The sequence below is a fragment of the Morus notabilis genome, unplaced genomic scaffold (assembly GCF_000414095.1).
Source record: "Morus notabilis unplaced genomic scaffold, ASM41409v2 Scaffold7592, whole genome shotgun sequence".
NCBI classification, from domain to species: domain Eukaryota; kingdom Viridiplantae; phylum Streptophyta; class Magnoliopsida; order Rosales; family Moraceae; genus Morus; species Morus notabilis.
Window position 1 is genome coordinate 1,452 of NW_010367099.1, and position 18,335 is coordinate 19,786.

The following is an 18,335-nucleotide window of genomic DNA, read 5'->3' on the forward strand; positions in this document are numbered from 1 at the left end:
AAGAGGCCCTAACAACACTACCAACAATCCTACGTGTCCAAAGTGGTCCCTGTCTTAATGCGGCACATCATAATTCATAACATTAAAATTCTCTCACTCATCCTGTGCCCACGGTATGAGTGAATAGACACAAGGCTTTCCTTATCTTCCTATCTCCATTCTTATTCCCACTTGCCATAATTTAAGTTTTGCTAAAATAATTTTGATAGACCCCAGTTTGGAAAGACAATTATTGATGCAAACTAGATAGAGATGGTCCGTTCATTTCGTTGATTCGAGTTTAGAATTTAAATTTTTTTTATAGTAAAAAGTTCTCACAAATAATCACATTTAACTTTTTTGTTATAGTAAAAAACTCTCACATAAAGTCACATCTCAACTCGAATTCTAAACTCGAATCACTGTAGTGAACGGAGGCGCCTTTTAGAGTAAAATTTTAAAAAAAATTGCATTTAAATTCTAATTTTATTTAAATTTATATTTGTTTTTAAACTTTTATTTTAAATTTGAGTTTGAATTCAAGTTTTACTTTGAGTTTGGAGTTAAAATTTGAGTTTAAATTTTTCCTTTAATTCAAGCGCTTAAACTCAAACTTAAGTTAATGAACAATATTTTTTTATTATTAAAAACGTCGTAACTTTTTCGTTTTAATTCTGATTGAGATGATTCACAACGAAAAGATGAATAAAATTTCACCCACATACCTATTAAAACTTTTCAACACTATTGAGTTTTTATTAAAATACCATTTAAATACAAATTCAAGTTTTGACTCACTCAAACACAAATTCAAATAGATTCTCAATTCAAATCATAACTTAAATGTGTACATCTAAACACAAATTCAAGTTATAACTTTAACTCAAATTATAACTCAAATTTAACTCAAGATCTACACTCAAATCACCATAACTCAAAAATACAACTGAATAAGCCCTAGTCACGACACTGTAGTAGCCTTTTCCATTTGAAAACGACGTCGTATTCTCTGCTTAATCCACTATTAAATGAGACCTAATTTTGTTTTAAATCATATATACACATTTTTGTTGCTATTTTTTTATTTTATTTTTGTTGGGTCTTACTCAACAAACAGTAGCTGCGATTTTCGGCTTTTGAGTCTCTCTCTCTCTCTCTAACGGAAGGGAAGGGAAGAAAAGAAAGTGAGAGAAAGAAAAGAAAATGCCGAAAAAAGCTTTTCCCTTTTACCAAACAAAGGGAAAACCAAAGTTAAAGTAGGAATTTTTATTTGGATTCCACAGCCTTTGATCTCGGTCTCCTCTTTCTCGCCTCGTTTGTCTTTGATTTGGGTCCGGCAAATTCAAGCTTCAAGTGAGCTGGGTCTCTTCCCATTTTCTCTACCTCCCTTTGTTTCTTTCGTTACGGTATTTTGGCATTTTATTGGAGAATTGAGTGGACTCTTGTGGATTTCGTCACCTTTCTGGTAGAGATCCTACGTAACCATTTTATGGAGTTTGGTCTTTTTCTAGTTTTAGTCCTTTGTTTACTATACTATATATAGAGAGTAATAATATTTGTTGTGACAAATATATATAGTTTCCCATACCCCAGTTGTTCATTTCTGAATTTGAATTAACGGGAAATTTTGGAAGATTCTGCCTTTTTGTCTGCGTGTGAGAATAAAGCTTAATTCTTTTATTGATTTTGGGAAATTTTGGTGAGTGCCCATATGGATGTTGTGTGTTTTGTAATTTTTTCATTTTTGTTTCTGTAGAAATTGTGTTTCTGGATGGAGAAATTTTGTTATCTTTAGAGTTGTGGAATTGAGATCATTTATAGTCCCAGATTTTTTTTTTTTTTTTGGTTTTTGTGTATGTTTGAGTTTTGGAAGAGAGAAACCTAAGAGAGGCTGTTGTGGAGATCTGGGAGTTGTTTCATCTGTTATGCCCTATGAGGACTTTCTTTCCCTCTGAGTCTTGTAAAGATACACAGCTCAGTGCTTTAAATCCACAGTCATGGCTACAAGTTGAAAGAGGAAAGCTTTTTAAAGCTTCATCAAACTCCTCTTCTTCTTCTCCTTCCTCCTCATCTATGTAAGTCATTTCTCACCATTCATCTTTTCCCTTTTTTTTTCAATATGAATGAACTATGTTTAATGGTTAAATTGAGATCCTAAAAATTTTTTCCCTTTTGTTGTTTGGGATGTGGGTGCTCAAAATATTGTAGAGAATCTCTTATCAAGGTCCCTGAGCCTGCCATACTTCCATTTTTTAAACCTGTTGATTATGTAGAGGTTTTAGCGCAAATTCATGAAGAACTTGATTCGTGTCCTCCACAAGAACGGTCGAATCTGTATTTGTTACAATTCCAGGTCTTTAGAGGCCTTGGAGAAGTCAAACTGATGCGGAGGAGCCTCCGTGCTGCTTGGCAGAAGTCGAGTACCGTTCATGAAAGGCTTGTTTTCGGAGCGTGGTTAAAGTATGAGAAGCAAGGTGAAGAGCTTATATCCGACTTGCTTGCAGCCTGTGGTAAATGTGCACTAGAGTATGGACCGATAGATGTTGCCTCTGAGCTTCCTCTCACTCTAAACTCGAGTTCCTTTGAGACGATGTCTATGATTGGGAACCAAATTTTGACAAATGTTGTTTTTAGAATTGGAGGTGAGAAAATAGTTTGTGATAGGAAGAAAATATCAAGCCTTTCAGCTCCATTTCATGCCATGCTCAATGGATGTTTCACGGAATCACTCTGTGAGGACATAGATTTGTCTGAAAACAATATCTCTGCATCAGGTATGAGAGCAATCAATGAATTCTCTATGACAGGTGATTTAAGTGAAGCCTCTCCAGATCTTTTGTTGGAAATATTGGTTTTTGCAAATAAGTTTTGTTGCGAAAGGCTGAAAGATGCTTGTGATAGGAGACTTGCATCTTTGGTCTCGTCTAGAGATGATGCTGTGGAACTTTTGGAATATGCTCTTGAGGAGAACTGTCGCATCCTTGCTGCATCGTGTTTGCAAGTTTTCTTAAATGATCTTCCAAACTGTTTAAATGACAATAGAGTGGTGGAAATATTCAGGCATGCTGATAGACAACAAAGATTAATAATGGTTGGGCCAGCGTCATTTTCGCTCTACTGTTTGTTAAGTGAAGTTGCGATAAACCTTGATCCTCGTTCAGATACAACAGCTTGTTTCCTGGAACGGCTGGTAGAACTTGCGGAAAATGACCGGCAGAAAATGCTGGCTTTCCATCAGTTGGGATGTGTGAGGCTCTTGAGAAGAGAGTATGATAAAGCAGAACATCTTTTCGAGAAAGCTTTAAACGCAGGCCACATTTACTCTGTTGCAGGTTTAGCTAGGTTAGCTAACATTAAGGGTCAAAATCTTTGGGGATACGAGAAGCTCAGCTCTGTAATTTCCTCAATACCCCCACTCGGATGGATGTATCAAGAGAGGTCGTTATACTGTGAAGGTGACAAGAGGTGGGAAGATCTTGAGAAAGCTACTGAATTGGACCCAACTCTTACTTACCCTTACATGTATCGCGCTGCTTCCTTAATGCGAAAAGAAAACGTTCAAGCTGCACTTGAAGAGATTAATCGGATTCTTGGATTTAAACTAGCACTCGAATGCTTGGAGCTACGATTTTGCTTTTATCTTGCTCTTGAGGATTACCAATCAGCTATTTGTGATGTCCAAGCAATTCTCACTCTCTCTCCAGAGTATAGGATGTTTGAGGGACGGGTGGCAGCATCCCAACTCCGAACTCTTGTGTGTGAGCATGTTGAGAATTGGACAACTGCAGATTGCTGGCTGCAACTATATGATCGGTGGTCATCTGTGGATGATATTGGATCTCTCTCTGTCATCTATCAGATGCTTGAATCTGATGCAGCAAAAGGTGTTCTGTATTTTAGACAGTCATTGCTTCTCCTCAGGTACACCCTGGATTGATTTTTTTTGTTACATTGATTTTTTTTGTTACTTCGTGCATTTCGTTTGTTCCAGGAAACCTAGAATGTTCTCAATTACATTGACAGCAATATTAGTAAATACAACATATTGGCATTTGTTGCCTTTCACAGTAGAATTCTCATGTCTATAGTTGATCAGGTTAAACTGTCCTGAAGCAGCCATGCGGAGTCTACAATTAGCTCGCCAACATGCGTCCAGTGATCATGAACGGCTGGTCTACGAAGGCTGGATCTTATATGACACTGGTCATTGCGAGGAAGGATTACGAAAAGCCGAGGAGTCTATTGAAATCAAGAGATCGTTTGAGGCCTTCTTCTTAAAAGCTTATGCACTGGCCGATTCTAGTCAAGATCCATCTTGTTCGTCAACTGTTATTTCTTTGCTTGAAGATGCCTTGAAGTGCCCCTCAGACAGGCTGCGTAAAGGTCAGGTATGGTTTTTCTGTCTTAGCCCTCAACTTACATACATAATGGTATTCCAGTTGTCATGAGCACATACTGTCATCTTCAGAAAGAAAAATGCCAACGTTAGTTGACAGACGAAACAATTGTAGATTTGATGTTGTTAGGAGAAATTTATACACGTGTATGCAGCACCTCAATTTTTCACTCAAAAAAAAAAAAAAAAAAAAAAAAAAAAAAAAAAGGTTTTTTTTTTGGGAAAAAAAAAAAAAAAAAAAAAAAAAAACAAAAAGGATTTGTATTAGGTAGAACAGAAATATTTGTCCCTATAAAATATTTGTTTTACAAGGTGGTTGCCAGAGTAGAATTTGTGTTGTTTCCTGGAGGGTATTTCCTTGTATAAAAGTCTGGGTGCCTCTACATTTAATATCCGATTTTGATCTTAGAGAGGTTAATGTAGATAATGTGTCTTTTGTTTTTTTTTGGTTCTTTTTTTTGAAGGAGCCCAAGTATGCGATGGTTGACTTTTACAGTTTTACTCGCATAAAAACAGGAAGGCCGCTAAACGATTTTTGACCTTTTTCCTTGCCCTTCAATTTTGATTTGTCAGGCGCTGAACAATCTTGGTAGTGTTTATGTTGACTGTGGGGAGTTAGACCAGGCAGCAGATTGCTACATCAATGCTCTCAAAATCCGGCATACCCGAGCTCATCAGGGCCTTGCTCGGGTACATTTTCTCAGAAATGATAAGGCTGCGGCTTACGATGAAATGACTAAACTGATTGAGAAGGCTCAGAACAATGCTTCTGCCTATGAGAAGAGATCTGAATACTGTGATCGGGAACTCACGAAGGCAGACCTGGAGATGGTTACCCAATTAGATCCACTTCGGGTTTACCCTTACAGATACCGCGCTGCAGGTCAGAGTCCTATTAATCTCTGTGAATACAAGCCTGCCTAATGGTTTTGCCATGGGATAAAATTAATTTAGTACTTTGTATTACAACAAAACATGTTCTTAATATCATGTGTTTTTAATAATATTAAAATGGTATCTCGATGTTTTTTAAAATATCTTCTTAGTATTCTGAAGTTGATTTTTAGGACATGTAATGTCCAAACTACCCTTATTAATTAGATAGAAATCATTTTTTTTTAAAACAACAAAATATTTAAAAAAAACAAAAAAAAATTTATTTTTCTTTTTCCTGGATTTATTAGTTTTAGTCTCAAAATTCAGTTTCAAGTTATTAAGAATATGTTTTTAAAAACGTCGGGGCATTATTTTAATATTATTAAAAATACATGGTACATAAGCATATTTCGCTGTAACACATTATCAAAATGATTTTATCCCTTTTGCCATTAAAAAAAGTTGCAAAAAATATTGCTCTTTGCGACAAATAATTGATAAACAATTTGCGCATCACTTTTGATTGCGACTGTTCCTCAAGTCGTGGAAGCGTCGATAAAAACTAATTTCCATTATTGTGCAGTTTCGTTTTTGTTTTTGGCTGGTTGTTGGGTAAAAACCAAAACAAGCCTCGTTTAGCAGGTATTGAAGTTGACGCGTTTTTGTTTGTGATTTAAACAGTGTTAATGGACAACCACAAGGAAACAGAAGCGATTGCAGAGCTGTCAAGGGCAATAGCATTCAAAGCAGATCTTCATCTTCTACACTTGCGGGCCGCATTCCATGAGCACGTTGGGGATGTGTTGGCTGCTTTGCGAGACTGTCGAGCTGCCCTCTCCGTCGACCCCAATCATCAAGAAATGCTGGAACTTCACAGCCGGGTAAACAGCCATGAGCCTTGAATGTGGGAAAATGAAAAAAACAAAACAAAAAGGAAATTGTGTCACCACCATGTATACTAGAATGTGCATGTAACGTCTCATGTCATATCTATTTTGTTTTATGGGCTCCAAGTTTTGGTCCAAGAGTTATTGGTAATATAATTTAATGTCCATCCATTCTCTCAGTTCTAGATTTCATAAGACGCTGTACATTTTTTCTGGCTAAATATGAAGCTGCTACAGATACGAGAGTATTAAAATTTACATCCACTGACTATAGAAATTAGATTGCATCGTCAAGTTCCCATTTGCGTAGTAGAGAGAGTCACCCGCGTGCGCGAGGGAACAGCTGGGTCCCACGCGGAAGAAGAGAGAGCTGGGCTTACACGCACGTGGAGAGAACTCGCGATCTGGGGCCTGGCGTGCACGAAACGCACGTGAAAGTGTGGGGAAATCACGGGGGACGGCCGCAGAAGATGCCACGTGGCGCGGCTTGGTGGAGTGGCTTGAACGGCTAGGCTTGTTGATGGGCCAATTTATTTCTCTCCGCGAATCTGTGTGCGCCATGTGTACCAGTTGTTGCACTCAATTTTTCCGGTTTTAAACATTTCTGATGGTTCTTTCTCCACCATTATCAGCTTTTATTCTCAAAATAAAGCCTTGTAAATCCAATTTAAGTGGATTAGAATGTTCTCTCTTTGTTTTTATTTCTCCTTTGCTGAATGTTTTTTCTTATGCCCTAAAAGCTCTATAAATAAAGTCTTTGTCAAGGTGATTAAGTTGTTGATTTTTAACCTAAGCTTAGACACTTTTTCTCTAATTTTCTTGCGCTTATTCTCATATTTTCTAGAGTTCTTTGGTGAGGTTAGAGAGAAATCTATATGTGAAGTGATTTGAGTGGATTTTAATTCTCCATTTGTTCTCTAAAGTTTATATATTTGAGTGATTTATTTTCTTCTATTTTTTTCTAATTTCTCATATTGATATATTTTATTGTCAACTTTTATATGAATTTAGTCATGCTCTTTTTATGTAATTGTTGCTCAATATAATTATATTGATAATATTATTTTATGAGTAGTCTTTTATTACAATATTACCAACAGTATATAGTCGCTTTAAGATTTTTTGTAAGAATAATATTTATTAGGTTTCAACGTAAGAATTTTACTCACTCGAATACATTTTAATTCACATGTTCTTTGAATATTTATTTTTCGATTGTTAGTTTATGATGTGAAACTTTCAATTGAGTAATCTTAAAAATCAAAATCCATTAGAGTGAACAAAGCATATAAGGAAATCTCGACACCTTACCGGTTTTAATTTCATAATTTTCTCATATATTTTTCTTACGCTTAAACTTCTCAACAAAAATTCATTCTCTTTTATTTTGATTTTATTATTTATCTCCTCGCGCTTTTTATTTACTAATCGTTTCTTGTTTAATTTGTCTCCTCTTGTGGATACGACCGTCCTAACTGTGCTACCGCGACCGTTTTATTTTCAACACCTTTTAGCATAATCAAATTTTGGTGATACTTAACAACTGATATCGCCATGTAAATTAAAAATACTTGTAAAAAATCCAACTTGAAATGTCAACATGAAAAAAGATGCAGTTATTTCTTCATCATACGCCAATAACTCTTTTTTTGCTAATCAAACTCCAACTTTTCAGCAAAAAAATATAAAATTAAAAAAAAAAAATCAAACTCTAGTAACTCATAACAACTACTTCCACCAATAAATAGCGATTCACTTGCTGATGTAACTTATCAGTAATTTTACATTTACATATTGTGTTTGAGGTTATATGTTCAAATTCTCTGGTCCCAAGTTCAAACAATAAAAAATAAAAAATTTTGCTATAAAAAGTAGTACCTCAGTCAACAGCCTCATCGTTGTGGCTAAAATGGCAAGCTCATATTGGCAGAATAGACAGCAATCCAATCCTATCACATTTAGCTCGGAACCAGAGTTAGTAAATTCCTATAGTCCATCAGTCTGACACTCGGCCAGTGGCGTGCGCACTGCCAGGAGGCACAACTCACGATTCACAAGGAAATGGAATCTCGATACCGGTCAAAAGTAAATACAGGAAAATGGAATCTTTCTTATACCTTCTTGTATTTTGCACTTTTTTGTTGTCGTTGAAGCGGGTCTCCGACATGTTCCCTATCCTAAAATTTTTTAATTCCTTGTCTGAAAATTTTGGTTTAAGTGACCCAAATACGTATGAAACCTTCATTTTTGATCCATTTCGAAACAGGAATATCTAGATTCCCTTCAATAGAAAAGAAAAATAATTAGTTAGAGTATATTCTTTGTGCACTTGGTTACATAAAGGGTTAATTTCAAATTTGACCCAAAGAATAGGATTTATCTCACTTTACCTTCTACAATTCAAAATGAGACAAAATCCCCTCAAATTTATTATAAATTGCACCTTTTGTACTTTATTATTGAGGTGTCAATTAAACAAACGGCTTTATCACGTGTGAGATTGATTAGTGAAAGGCAACCTTTTTTTTTAAAGGAATTAATCACATATGGATTCCTCAATGATTAAATCTAATTACAAATTATTAAAAATACTAAAGTCTTGTGACAGAAGTGCCACAGTTGCAAATTATGATAGACATGAAAGGAAATTTTATGCGATTTTGAGTTGTAAGGACAACGTGGGACAACTTCTATTGAGGGTCAAATTTGTAATTAGCCCAAACGTGAAGCTTTTACCTTTATGCGGACAAAAGAAGTTCATATTTTGTAAAATGGTGAATGAAGTGCATTGTTTGAAGAACTCATCCTTTGGGAAGAGGTTGGAAATAAGGATGCTGCAAAGCCTCGTCGACACTCAATCTCTCCTGCTGCAATCCCAAAAGAACAATTTGTGTCAATCCTAGGCATTCATCCCATCGTAGGGGATGAATTGGAAGATATATTAAAATCGTGAAATTCATATGTTATAACTTTTAATGTAAAACAGAAGGAATGGAAAATTAGAATTTAAAGGATGTAACAAGTCTAAGACATGTAAGGAAAAATGCTGCACTGTCGATTTGCCGCACATTCATAAAACTTACAGGGTCCCAGAGCAATAGATGTCGCACTAGCCGCAAAAGCCAAACATTGGGGAACCTGTAGGCATTTACGGAGAGTTAGATAACAGACGATGCCAAGCACAGAACATGGATATAGCAATAGAGAGTTCATCTAAAACTAACCCTAATTTAAGTGGATCTCTACTCTTAATTTGATAGGAAAAGAATTCTTCTGAGCATTTCCAGGAAGCTGGTGACACGCCAACCTGATCACACAAGATATCTCATTTGTTATATATAAACCAGATTACCTGCACAAGGCTAATTTGATTTAAACCAAGAGTTTCTATAGAAAAAGGAATGAAGAAAAACAGAAAAAGAAAAAAGTGAATGTGTATACATGTACAAAACATAAAACTTTCTACAAAACACATCCTCCAATCCCGATGGGTTAGAAAGTTAACTACCCACTGACATTTTGTATGAACGAAAATCAGTTCACGCCAAGGAAAAAAATCTCACTAACTTGCAAGAGTTTAATTTCACGTAGGAAAATTCCACGTTAGTTCAGCATTCTGTACCCTTGACAACAAGTTTTGGCATAAAGGATATTACGCATTATTAAGTTAGTAACAGAGCTCAAAAAAGTCCAATCATTTACTAATTAACTGTTTTTCTATTCTTAATAACAAAAAACTTTCCACTAAATCCACCACTTGAACGACTCACAAACAACACAAACCCTGAAAGCATTAAGCAGTTACTAATTTCAATTTTCTGTTTACTTTTTAACAGAATAAGATGGTACACTTACTCGGTGATGATTTGAAGAATCCCCATGGACTAAAATACACAGCTCCATAAATGACCGAAGTCTGGGAAAAAAAAAAACAAAATAAAACAAAAAACAAAACAAAACGAAAAAACAAAAAAGAAACGAATAAGTCTAACAATCATCATCCTTGAAACATGTACTTCCACAACATAGAGAACAAGTATCCGGAACAGGTTCCCAAGGGCAAACTCACTTATATGCAAGCTCCTTTAAATTGTCATTCCAACCTTCTAAATGCTGGTCTAAGAGAGAACGTGTATAAGCACTAATCTGAAAAACATTTGGCGAGCCTAAGACCAATTCTAAGATCACAACACCGACACTCCACATATCATACCTGTCAAATATATCAGAGTATGTTCATCAAAGGGGAAAAAACTATATTCTGATGGGTACATGAAAAATCCTTATTTAAAATTAGTATATGCACTCCACATACTTCAAATTTGTGCTTATTGGCCCCTGATGCCAACTAGCATTCAATAAAGCCTCAGGAGAAGTGTACTCGTTAGTTTGTTCAGCCCTGGAAGACACGCAAATATCTATGTATCATGAACGACATGGATAATGACAAGCAAATATGTTGCAAAGAAAGTGGCTACCAAAAGTAAACAAGATACCTCGAAGGTCCAGTAGAACCGTACAAATGCTTCAGTGTAAACTCGTCCATAGCACTTCCAAAGTCGATTATGCGCCTAGATGATTGATATTACAATCACTTGGTTACATAGCAAGCACAAAAAGAACCTTTGATTACAAAAAAATTACACGCCAACTATGCAAAATAGAATTTTCAAAGCATTTAGTTTTAGCTAGAACAAAACCCCAAGAATGAAAACGACCTTTGTGAAAAGCTTTACAATGTCAAAATCTTGTGCTCTGATAACCCTTTTAGTGCAAGGGAAAAATAATGGTGCACATAAATTATTGTAAGTTGGAGTACTACACAAGTAAAGTTCCTCTCTAGCTGTATTTGAAAAATAATATACATAATTCACAAGAGCTGCAGAAAGAAATAATTAGTTTTGCTCTTTAAACTTTGATCTTGCTACACTGGGTACGAAACTACAGCCGTGGTAAGTGGCTAATTACTATTTACTATATTCACTGTCACCTCTATCAGACAAAATTTACGGTGGATAAGGCATTATGAAAATTTTAGGAAACATTAACCAAAAGAGATTCTTCGTAAAATTTTCTCTAACGCAGTACATCTTGACGCCAACTAAGGATTTGATAGGTATCATGCAAAAGAAATCACAGATAACATAGTAAAGCCATACGAATTACTCAACAATACATTTCAGTGGTGAAGTTACTATCTCCATTTGGAATCTCATTCAAACATCTTCCAGTTTTCTGATCTTTGAAGCATACCACCATGTTCTCTACATATAATAGCACCAACAAGGTTAGTGCATTCAGAGAACCAAAATCAATTTGATTTTGAAAATAGATGATAACAGAAAATGAGAGAGAACCCTTGGACCAACACAAAGTCAGCTTATATAGGACATATCTAAGGCCATCCTTTCAACATTCGAAATAATACAGAGTTAACAAAGTAAATAAAGAAAAACTGTACGGCCATAGATGAGAACACATCTCACCAGGTTTGATATCTCTGTGGGTGATATTGCGGTCATGACATGACTTGAGCGCCATCAACTGAAGAAACAAAGAAGTTTAGGTATCCATAAGACTAGCATTAGCCAAAAACTAACTGCATAAAACTGGAGAAGATTACTGAGGGAGGGTGGGTGGGTTGGGGGGGGGGACACTAAGCTGAATATACTTAAGTGCACACACACACGTATGTGAGACTGCCTACTGGAAACCAAAAATGGCTAGTCTCATAGCAGAGGAATGACAAACGTTCGAACCAGAAACTTAAAATGCAAGAAAGAAGTTTCACACACATTATCTGCCAAAACTTATAATAAATTATAATAATAATAATAATAAACACCTATGTAAGATATCGCCTTTTTTATGCGTTAGTAGAGAGTCATACTAGACTCAAATCAGATACTTTATTGCAGACATACCAACTGCCATATAAGACTTCGCATCTCGTCTTGTCCTGCTGCTGTCGTCTTCAACCAATGCCACCATTTCGATGGATGCAACATCTGGGCAGTCTTCCCGTTCCCCGCACTTTCCTCACTGGAAGTTTTATCTACTTCTTCCAGAGTATATAAAAGCTTTGACAATGACACGCCCTCGTATCGAAATACAAGCCATATTTCATTAGCTCGAGATTCAAAAGATTCTACAAATCTAGCAATATGATTCAAACCTTCTTCATAGAAACCCCTCCGCAGTCTAAATTTGTCTTGCATCATATTTTCAAAGCTCCAACTGTTACCTATCCCACATACCACGGATTCATCAGTTTCTATTATGTCATAGAAACCTAACTGTGATTCTTTCAGGAGAGAGCTTAAAGCTCCAGCTGATGGTAAACCACCAACACACTTTGAAGCATTCAGAAAGACTTCTCCAAAATATTTCTCACGTAGGCCGCTTAAGTAAACAGGAGCCCCTCTCTCCACCTGTTTATATAAACAATTATCCAATGAATCAGTGAGTTATATCTTAAAAGAACTACGAATACTTCAGAAATTTTATCAATCTAAAAGAATATTTCATGGTTCAAAAGAAAACCAATACTTCGTAATGATAAATGTTCAATTTCAAGGTATTAATATCAGTAATACACTTCTTATAAGCCATTTCCCAAAAGTTCTATATTAAGTCATTAATGTTAATTATGAGTGAAACTATTATGTTGAGAAATTTTTCATATAGTATCAGTATTTCTTGAACTTTGGCTGTGGTAACCATCGGCAATTGATGACCTGCAAATAGAGTCATCCTGCTGACTAAAGCACTTCTAATTAAAGGTACAACTTTGATTTGACAAAATAATTACCATTATACGTTTCAAAATGAACAATTTGTCATCAAGGGGTCCAGAGTGACATTCGTGAATAAACGAGCTAGTATTCCTCATTTGTGAGCCAAATGGAATAGAATTAAATGATCCATTATTGTTGCTCCCACTCCCATCTGAAGAATTGCTGCCTTTATAACAATCCCAATGAAAAGCCAGCCATACTTCCCCATATGATCCACGACCAAACCTCTTCTTTAGTACATAGCTGGTAAGACCAAGAAAGATAAGGTGCCTTAAATACAAGAAAAGGCATCAATTTCACATTAAAAGTAAGTCTATTAAAGCATAGATAAGGCCCTGAGCGCACAAATGTATGAATGCAGGGAATAGATTGGGGAAAGAAAAACAGACTACAATTAGATAATGGAGCATTTCAATCAAAGAAATTATCCATACCTCAAGTTAGGAATATCATATTCAAAGGATCCGTTCCCCAAACCAGCATCATGAAAAGGAATCGATTCAAGAAAACCAACAAAACTAGCAAAACCATCAGGGTTTATGCACTGATTTTTAGCTCCATCAACAGTCACTCCAAGACTAAAGCACAATTCGTGGTCATGATATAAATTTACAGATCCACCTAAAATAAAAAAGAATTATAACCAGACTCATCTTAGTGAATACGACATACCAACATGCACAGTATTATCAATTTATAATATAAATTCATTGGATTCCATTTCTCAGCAGTATCTGCTTGTAACTCCGGCCTACAAGTACTGATACATTAAGAGTGGAGGAATTCAAAGATGAAGTTAAATGGATAAAATATATAGCAGACAAGCTCAAACAGCTTCTCAATCCAAATGTCTGGAGGGAGAACCCCACACACACATGCACACACAGGATTTTACCGGCCCGTGATATTTAATAGCAGACTAACATGCTATTAACACCTTCACTTACTAAAATGGTGGTCAAGGGACCCGGGAAGAGCCTTAGGTACATCATAATCTTCATAGTCAACCTTTTCAGTTTGCAATGCATAATGTTCAGCAAGGTTCTCGAATAAATAAAAGCAGCCAATATAGGCATGTTTCCCTTCTACCTAAAAAACGAAAAGCAGCAATATCATGCCTTTAAACTTTGCAACAACAAACTAATCTATAAATGATCTAATTAGTTCACATTGCCTGAAGAATAAATACTTTAATAAACTGAAACTGTTGTCAGGGAGTTTTAATTGCTGGCCTTGATGGAATTAACCAATCAGACAAATTAGACAACTTGAAACAGAATATCAGTCTGAGAAAATTTTTAATTACTTGAAAGTAAAGAAGACAATAATTCTCCAGCAAGTTGGAACTGAAAATGTTATAATATATATACATAATTAATATAAACTAGCATCGTGTGCCTTCAGCCTTACCAATAACCTCTCAAACTTGGTCATAACTGGATGGGCACGCTTCACTTGGACAATGTCAGGAGTGATCTCATTGACTGACCAAGAAGACAAGAAATAATGAGTGCATAAACATGATATAACAATATGAAGAAAAAACACACTGATCAGCCCTCAAAAAATTTGAAATTCAATTTTGTACATTTACAATTTGGCAGAAAGGTTAAACAATAGGTTACCTGAGAAATCGTATATTGACTTTTGTAACCCTAATGCTGGGAAGCCTTTGTCTTCCTCTTTGTTTAATCGTTCCTTTGGCAGGCTCTTAGAGAAACCCGTAGAGGCTAAGGGAACAACAACAGCTGCCACATTATCCATACTGCCCTTTTCAAAAGCCATATTTACTATGCAGTCAGCTAATGAGTACAAACAGGAAGTAGAGAGCTTTGATCTACGAGGACCATGATTCTCTATTTCCCATGTCAGATCACAAACATCCTGCAAGCTTAACTTCTCAAAAATTCCATCAGATGTAGCCACCAGATAGCTATCATTTGCAGTCAGTGGCCGCCAATCTGTCACTTCTGGTGCAGATATAACACCATAACTGGTTCAAATTCAGCATAAAAAATGAATGAGCTTTATGTCCCAAACCCAATAAGATGGTTGGATGATAAAATTCAAGAAATAAACTAACCATGCTTAAGAGGGGAGGAAGAAAATTAGATGCTAATCACTGCTCGTGAACCTCACCTTTTAAAGGACACATCACCAATAGCCCGAGAAACAGCTAGCTGACCATTTACTCGAGGAACACCACCCCAATCAACAACATAACCACCAGCATTTTCCACGCGCAATCTTTCATCATCTCTGTTGGGGTGATGATCCTTTGTTAATTCTTCCACAGAAAAATGCACCAGTTCACTGGAGGAAGCCAGTCTAAAGTGATCATTATTTCTTACACGTGATACAGCACCATTATGTCTTTCCTGCCTATATAACCTTAAATAAGTGCCTGCAATACAACCAACAAAACATGAATAACGTCTATCATGTCTTTACTTTCCAAATTCATGTGCAAAACCATGCAAAGATTATTATTTAAAAATAAATAAATAAAAAAAGAAGAGAGACAGAGACAGAGACAGAGAGAAATAATCAGGCACTCAGTATGAGTAGGAGGTTGAAAAATAAAACGTGTGAAACTAATAATAAAATAAAATAAAACAACTGTGTGAACTAGCAAAGTTCTATGATATGACCATGGCACGGAAAACAACTGTGTAAAAATTGACAAACACCTAATTTCAAAGCCAAAATACTAACCTTTGGCCTCTGTAGGAGACTGGAATTTTTCGGAGCACAAAAAGGCCTTCGAGTCTCCAATATTGGCAACTAAAATTTGACCATCTGCTAATAGAACAACTGTGGCTGTTGAACCTGACTCTAAATTTTTTCTAGCTGCTTCCTTCATAACCCAATTGGATGGAATCAACACAAGATCAAATTCATGGCATACTATACAATAATAATAATAATAATATAAATAATAAATAAAAGGGAAGAACAATCATGAAAGTTGAAACGGCAAGCCTAACATGCCTTTGAAAATGTTGCATCAATGTCATGGATTGCTCTCAATAATGCTTCCTTCAGAATTTCCAAGTGAGAAGAATGGATAACATTTTCTGGCAGTGAATGCTTAGACCTGGAGTCCATTTGTAAATGTCAGACATATCTTATGAAGTAAGGCAATTCAATTAAAAAAAAAATCCAGAGAACATACAAAAGTAAGGCAATTCAATTCAATGCCGAACCATATTTCTTCTGCCCACAGAAAGACAGTGTCCCAATAGTTACAGAGAGCAAAGAAGGCAGAAATTCAAGTGCATAGATTATATAAAGTTGCAGCTAGTAAGTGTATAGTGAAAGTTCACTTCACACGGAAGCCAAACATCTTTTACTATTCTAATTATCTTAAAAGATGAAAATCACAACGCTGAGAGAACACTTTAAGGATCCTGTAATCTAAAAAAACATTCCTTCACATCTACACATACACACAAAACCGCTATGCCAGTAGGTTAACAGAGAAAAGCACCTTCCACGATCCAACTCATAATGACTCAGCACTTCATCCCAAATAAGCGATTGAAAGACAGTATCACCATCTCTATTATTTAGCAGTCTTCCCATGGATCTCTTGAATACAGCAGAATATGTTGCATCGAGAAGAAAATAAGTATGTAAAAAGAAATATTCCAACAAAAGCTTTGAAGCCATCTCACTAGCTTCGGCGCCGTTATGACCATCAAAAACAGCCACAACTCCAACGATTACCTCCTTAAGCCCTACAGCTCCTGCACCAAGTATTTTACACATTAGAAGAACCTCTTGCTGACATGAAAAACCAAATGCGAGTTTCTTCCAACTTTTCTACCCTAATTTTTTCTCTGGGACGGAATTTAGCTTCTTAGCAGGAAAGAAAAGCCACATTTGAGTTCTATCTGATAAATTTTCCATATATACGACATGAAGATTAAAAAGCAGAGAAACAAATCACGCACTAGAGCATAAAAACCTAACAAAAAGGATTCAAATTTTACACTTCAGAATCGGCGTACTCATTGATTCGTAGAAATAAGCCAAAAATCCAATCGGCTCGAAACGATTTATGACGAAACCCTAACCCGAAAGGAAAGCACCAAATACACACTGTGAAACCATAATCGCGCACATACAGAGCGAGAGAGAGAGAGAAAATTTTCATAGTACCGGGGAAGGGGATGCGAAGATCGAGAGCGCATAGAGCTCGATCCTCCTGAGCGTATCTGCGACCTTGAAGCATGGCCAATTGGCATCGCTCGGTGCTCGACGAATGGGAAGCGTAATCGGAAAGCTTCCAGCGAGGGCATTTTGGGGATTGAAAAACCGCCGGAGCACCGCCTTCTCTGTAGAGCGTCAGGCACGTCGACGATTCGGCGAAAGCGCGCGTCGGTAAGGCGAGCAGAAGCCCTAATAGGAGTAGAAGGAAAATCGAAGCCTTCAACCATGTCTTCCTCTTCATCGAATTGAAGAATTCAAAGAAAAACAAAATGTTATTCTTCTCGAATCGCGTAGAATTGTTGTTGATGGAAATTGATTAATCCGTGGGCGTTGGATTTGGAGGGAGATCCTTCCCGTTCCTTTCCCTCCAAAAACAGAAACAGTTCCTTTTTCCTCCTTGCTTTCAGCACGTAAAAACAGACTTGAGATTTTCTTAAAAATAAAATAAAAAATAAAATCTAAAAATTCTTTATTCATTTCCTGTCGCAACTCAATTTTTATTATTATAATATTTTTTTTATAAAAATTTAAATTTAATTTTTATTACAATATTAAAAACAAAATAAAATAAAATAAAACATTCTTCATATAACAAATGCTAAAGAATATTGAACTACCTCTACGTAATTTTTTAGAATAGTTATTAAAAACGTGAAAATTATTTATTATGGATTTTTGAAAAAAAATAATTTAGAATTTAGAATATGATATGTGGAGTGTGTGGAGGGAAAAAACACTCTATTAGTTCCCTTTTGTAATAAAACTGATTACATAATTAAGTTAAGTCTATTGTTTTTTTTGTCATTTTATTTAATGGCCTTTTTTTAACAAGAAATTATTAATTTGAAAGGATGTAGAGAGCAAAATAAGAAGTGTGAATAGAACTACACAAATAAAAATTACACGAAAGAAAAATTATAATTAATATAAAAATGTAAACATGATAATTCACATGTAAACATGACAATTAATGTATATACTATTTTTCATTTCAATTAAAAAAAATTGATCATTATGTTGTTTGTTACACATTTCGATCACATTCCTTTTCTTAAAAGAGTAAGAGCGTTTCCTTTTTTTAAAAGAGTAAGAGCGTTCTTTTTTTAAAAAAAAAGAGTAAGAGCGTTTTTTTTTTTTTTTTAAAGAGTAAGAACGTTAGGTTGTTATTTTCATTTTTTTTTTTTT

The 18,335-nt window shown here is 35.6% G+C and overlaps 2 protein-coding genes across 6 annotated transcripts; one reads left to right on the top strand and one right to left on the bottom strand.

Moving 5' to 3' along the window:
• Positions 1–1,090: 1,090 nt before the first annotated feature.
• LOC21384553 (ETO1-like protein 1) lies at positions 1,091–6,875 on the top strand. Its single transcript, XM_010111847.2, has 5 exons — positions 1,091–2,054; positions 2,188–3,900; positions 4,076–4,367; positions 4,949–5,258; positions 5,933–6,875. Exons 1-5 carry the CDS (start codon positions 1,912–1,914, stop codon positions 6,151–6,153), a joined length of 2,679 nt encoding a protein of 892 aa, XP_010110149.1. The 5' UTR covers positions 1,091–1,911; the 3' UTR covers positions 6,154–6,875.
• A 1,003-nt stretch (positions 6,876–7,878) lies between these two features.
• LOC21384554 (probable protein phosphatase 2C 51) lies at positions 7,879–17,513 on the bottom strand. 5 transcript variants are annotated; one of them, XR_002903437.1, is made up of 22 exons: positions 17,100–17,513; positions 16,426–16,684; positions 15,927–16,032; positions 15,651–15,792; positions 15,075–15,339; positions 14,561–14,928; positions 14,346–14,419; positions 13,883–14,024; positions 13,370–13,556; positions 12,950–13,178; positions 12,063–12,569; positions 11,625–11,682; positions 11,315–11,402; positions 10,635–10,709; positions 10,454–10,537; positions 10,208–10,351; positions 9,994–10,054; positions 9,363–9,445; positions 9,222–9,276; positions 8,875–9,005; positions 8,256–8,419; positions 7,879–8,087 (listed from the first exon to the last, which is right to left on the bottom strand). XR_002903437.1 is itself a non-coding variant. In XM_024174605.1 (20 exons), exons 1-20 carry the CDS (start codon positions 17,389–17,391, stop codon positions 8,940–8,942), a joined length of 3,285 nt encoding a protein of 1,094 aa, XP_024030373.1. In that variant the 5' UTR covers positions 17,392–17,513; the 3' UTR covers positions 8,639–8,939. The 5 variants fall into 5 exon arrangements, 2 of the variants coding, with proteins under 2 accessions (XP_024030373.1, XP_024030374.1); XR_002903438.1 differs by having other exon boundaries at positions 7,879–8,410; XR_002903436.1 differs by having other exon boundaries at positions 7,879–8,419.
• Between the last annotated feature and the right edge of the window lie 822 nt (positions 17,514–18,335).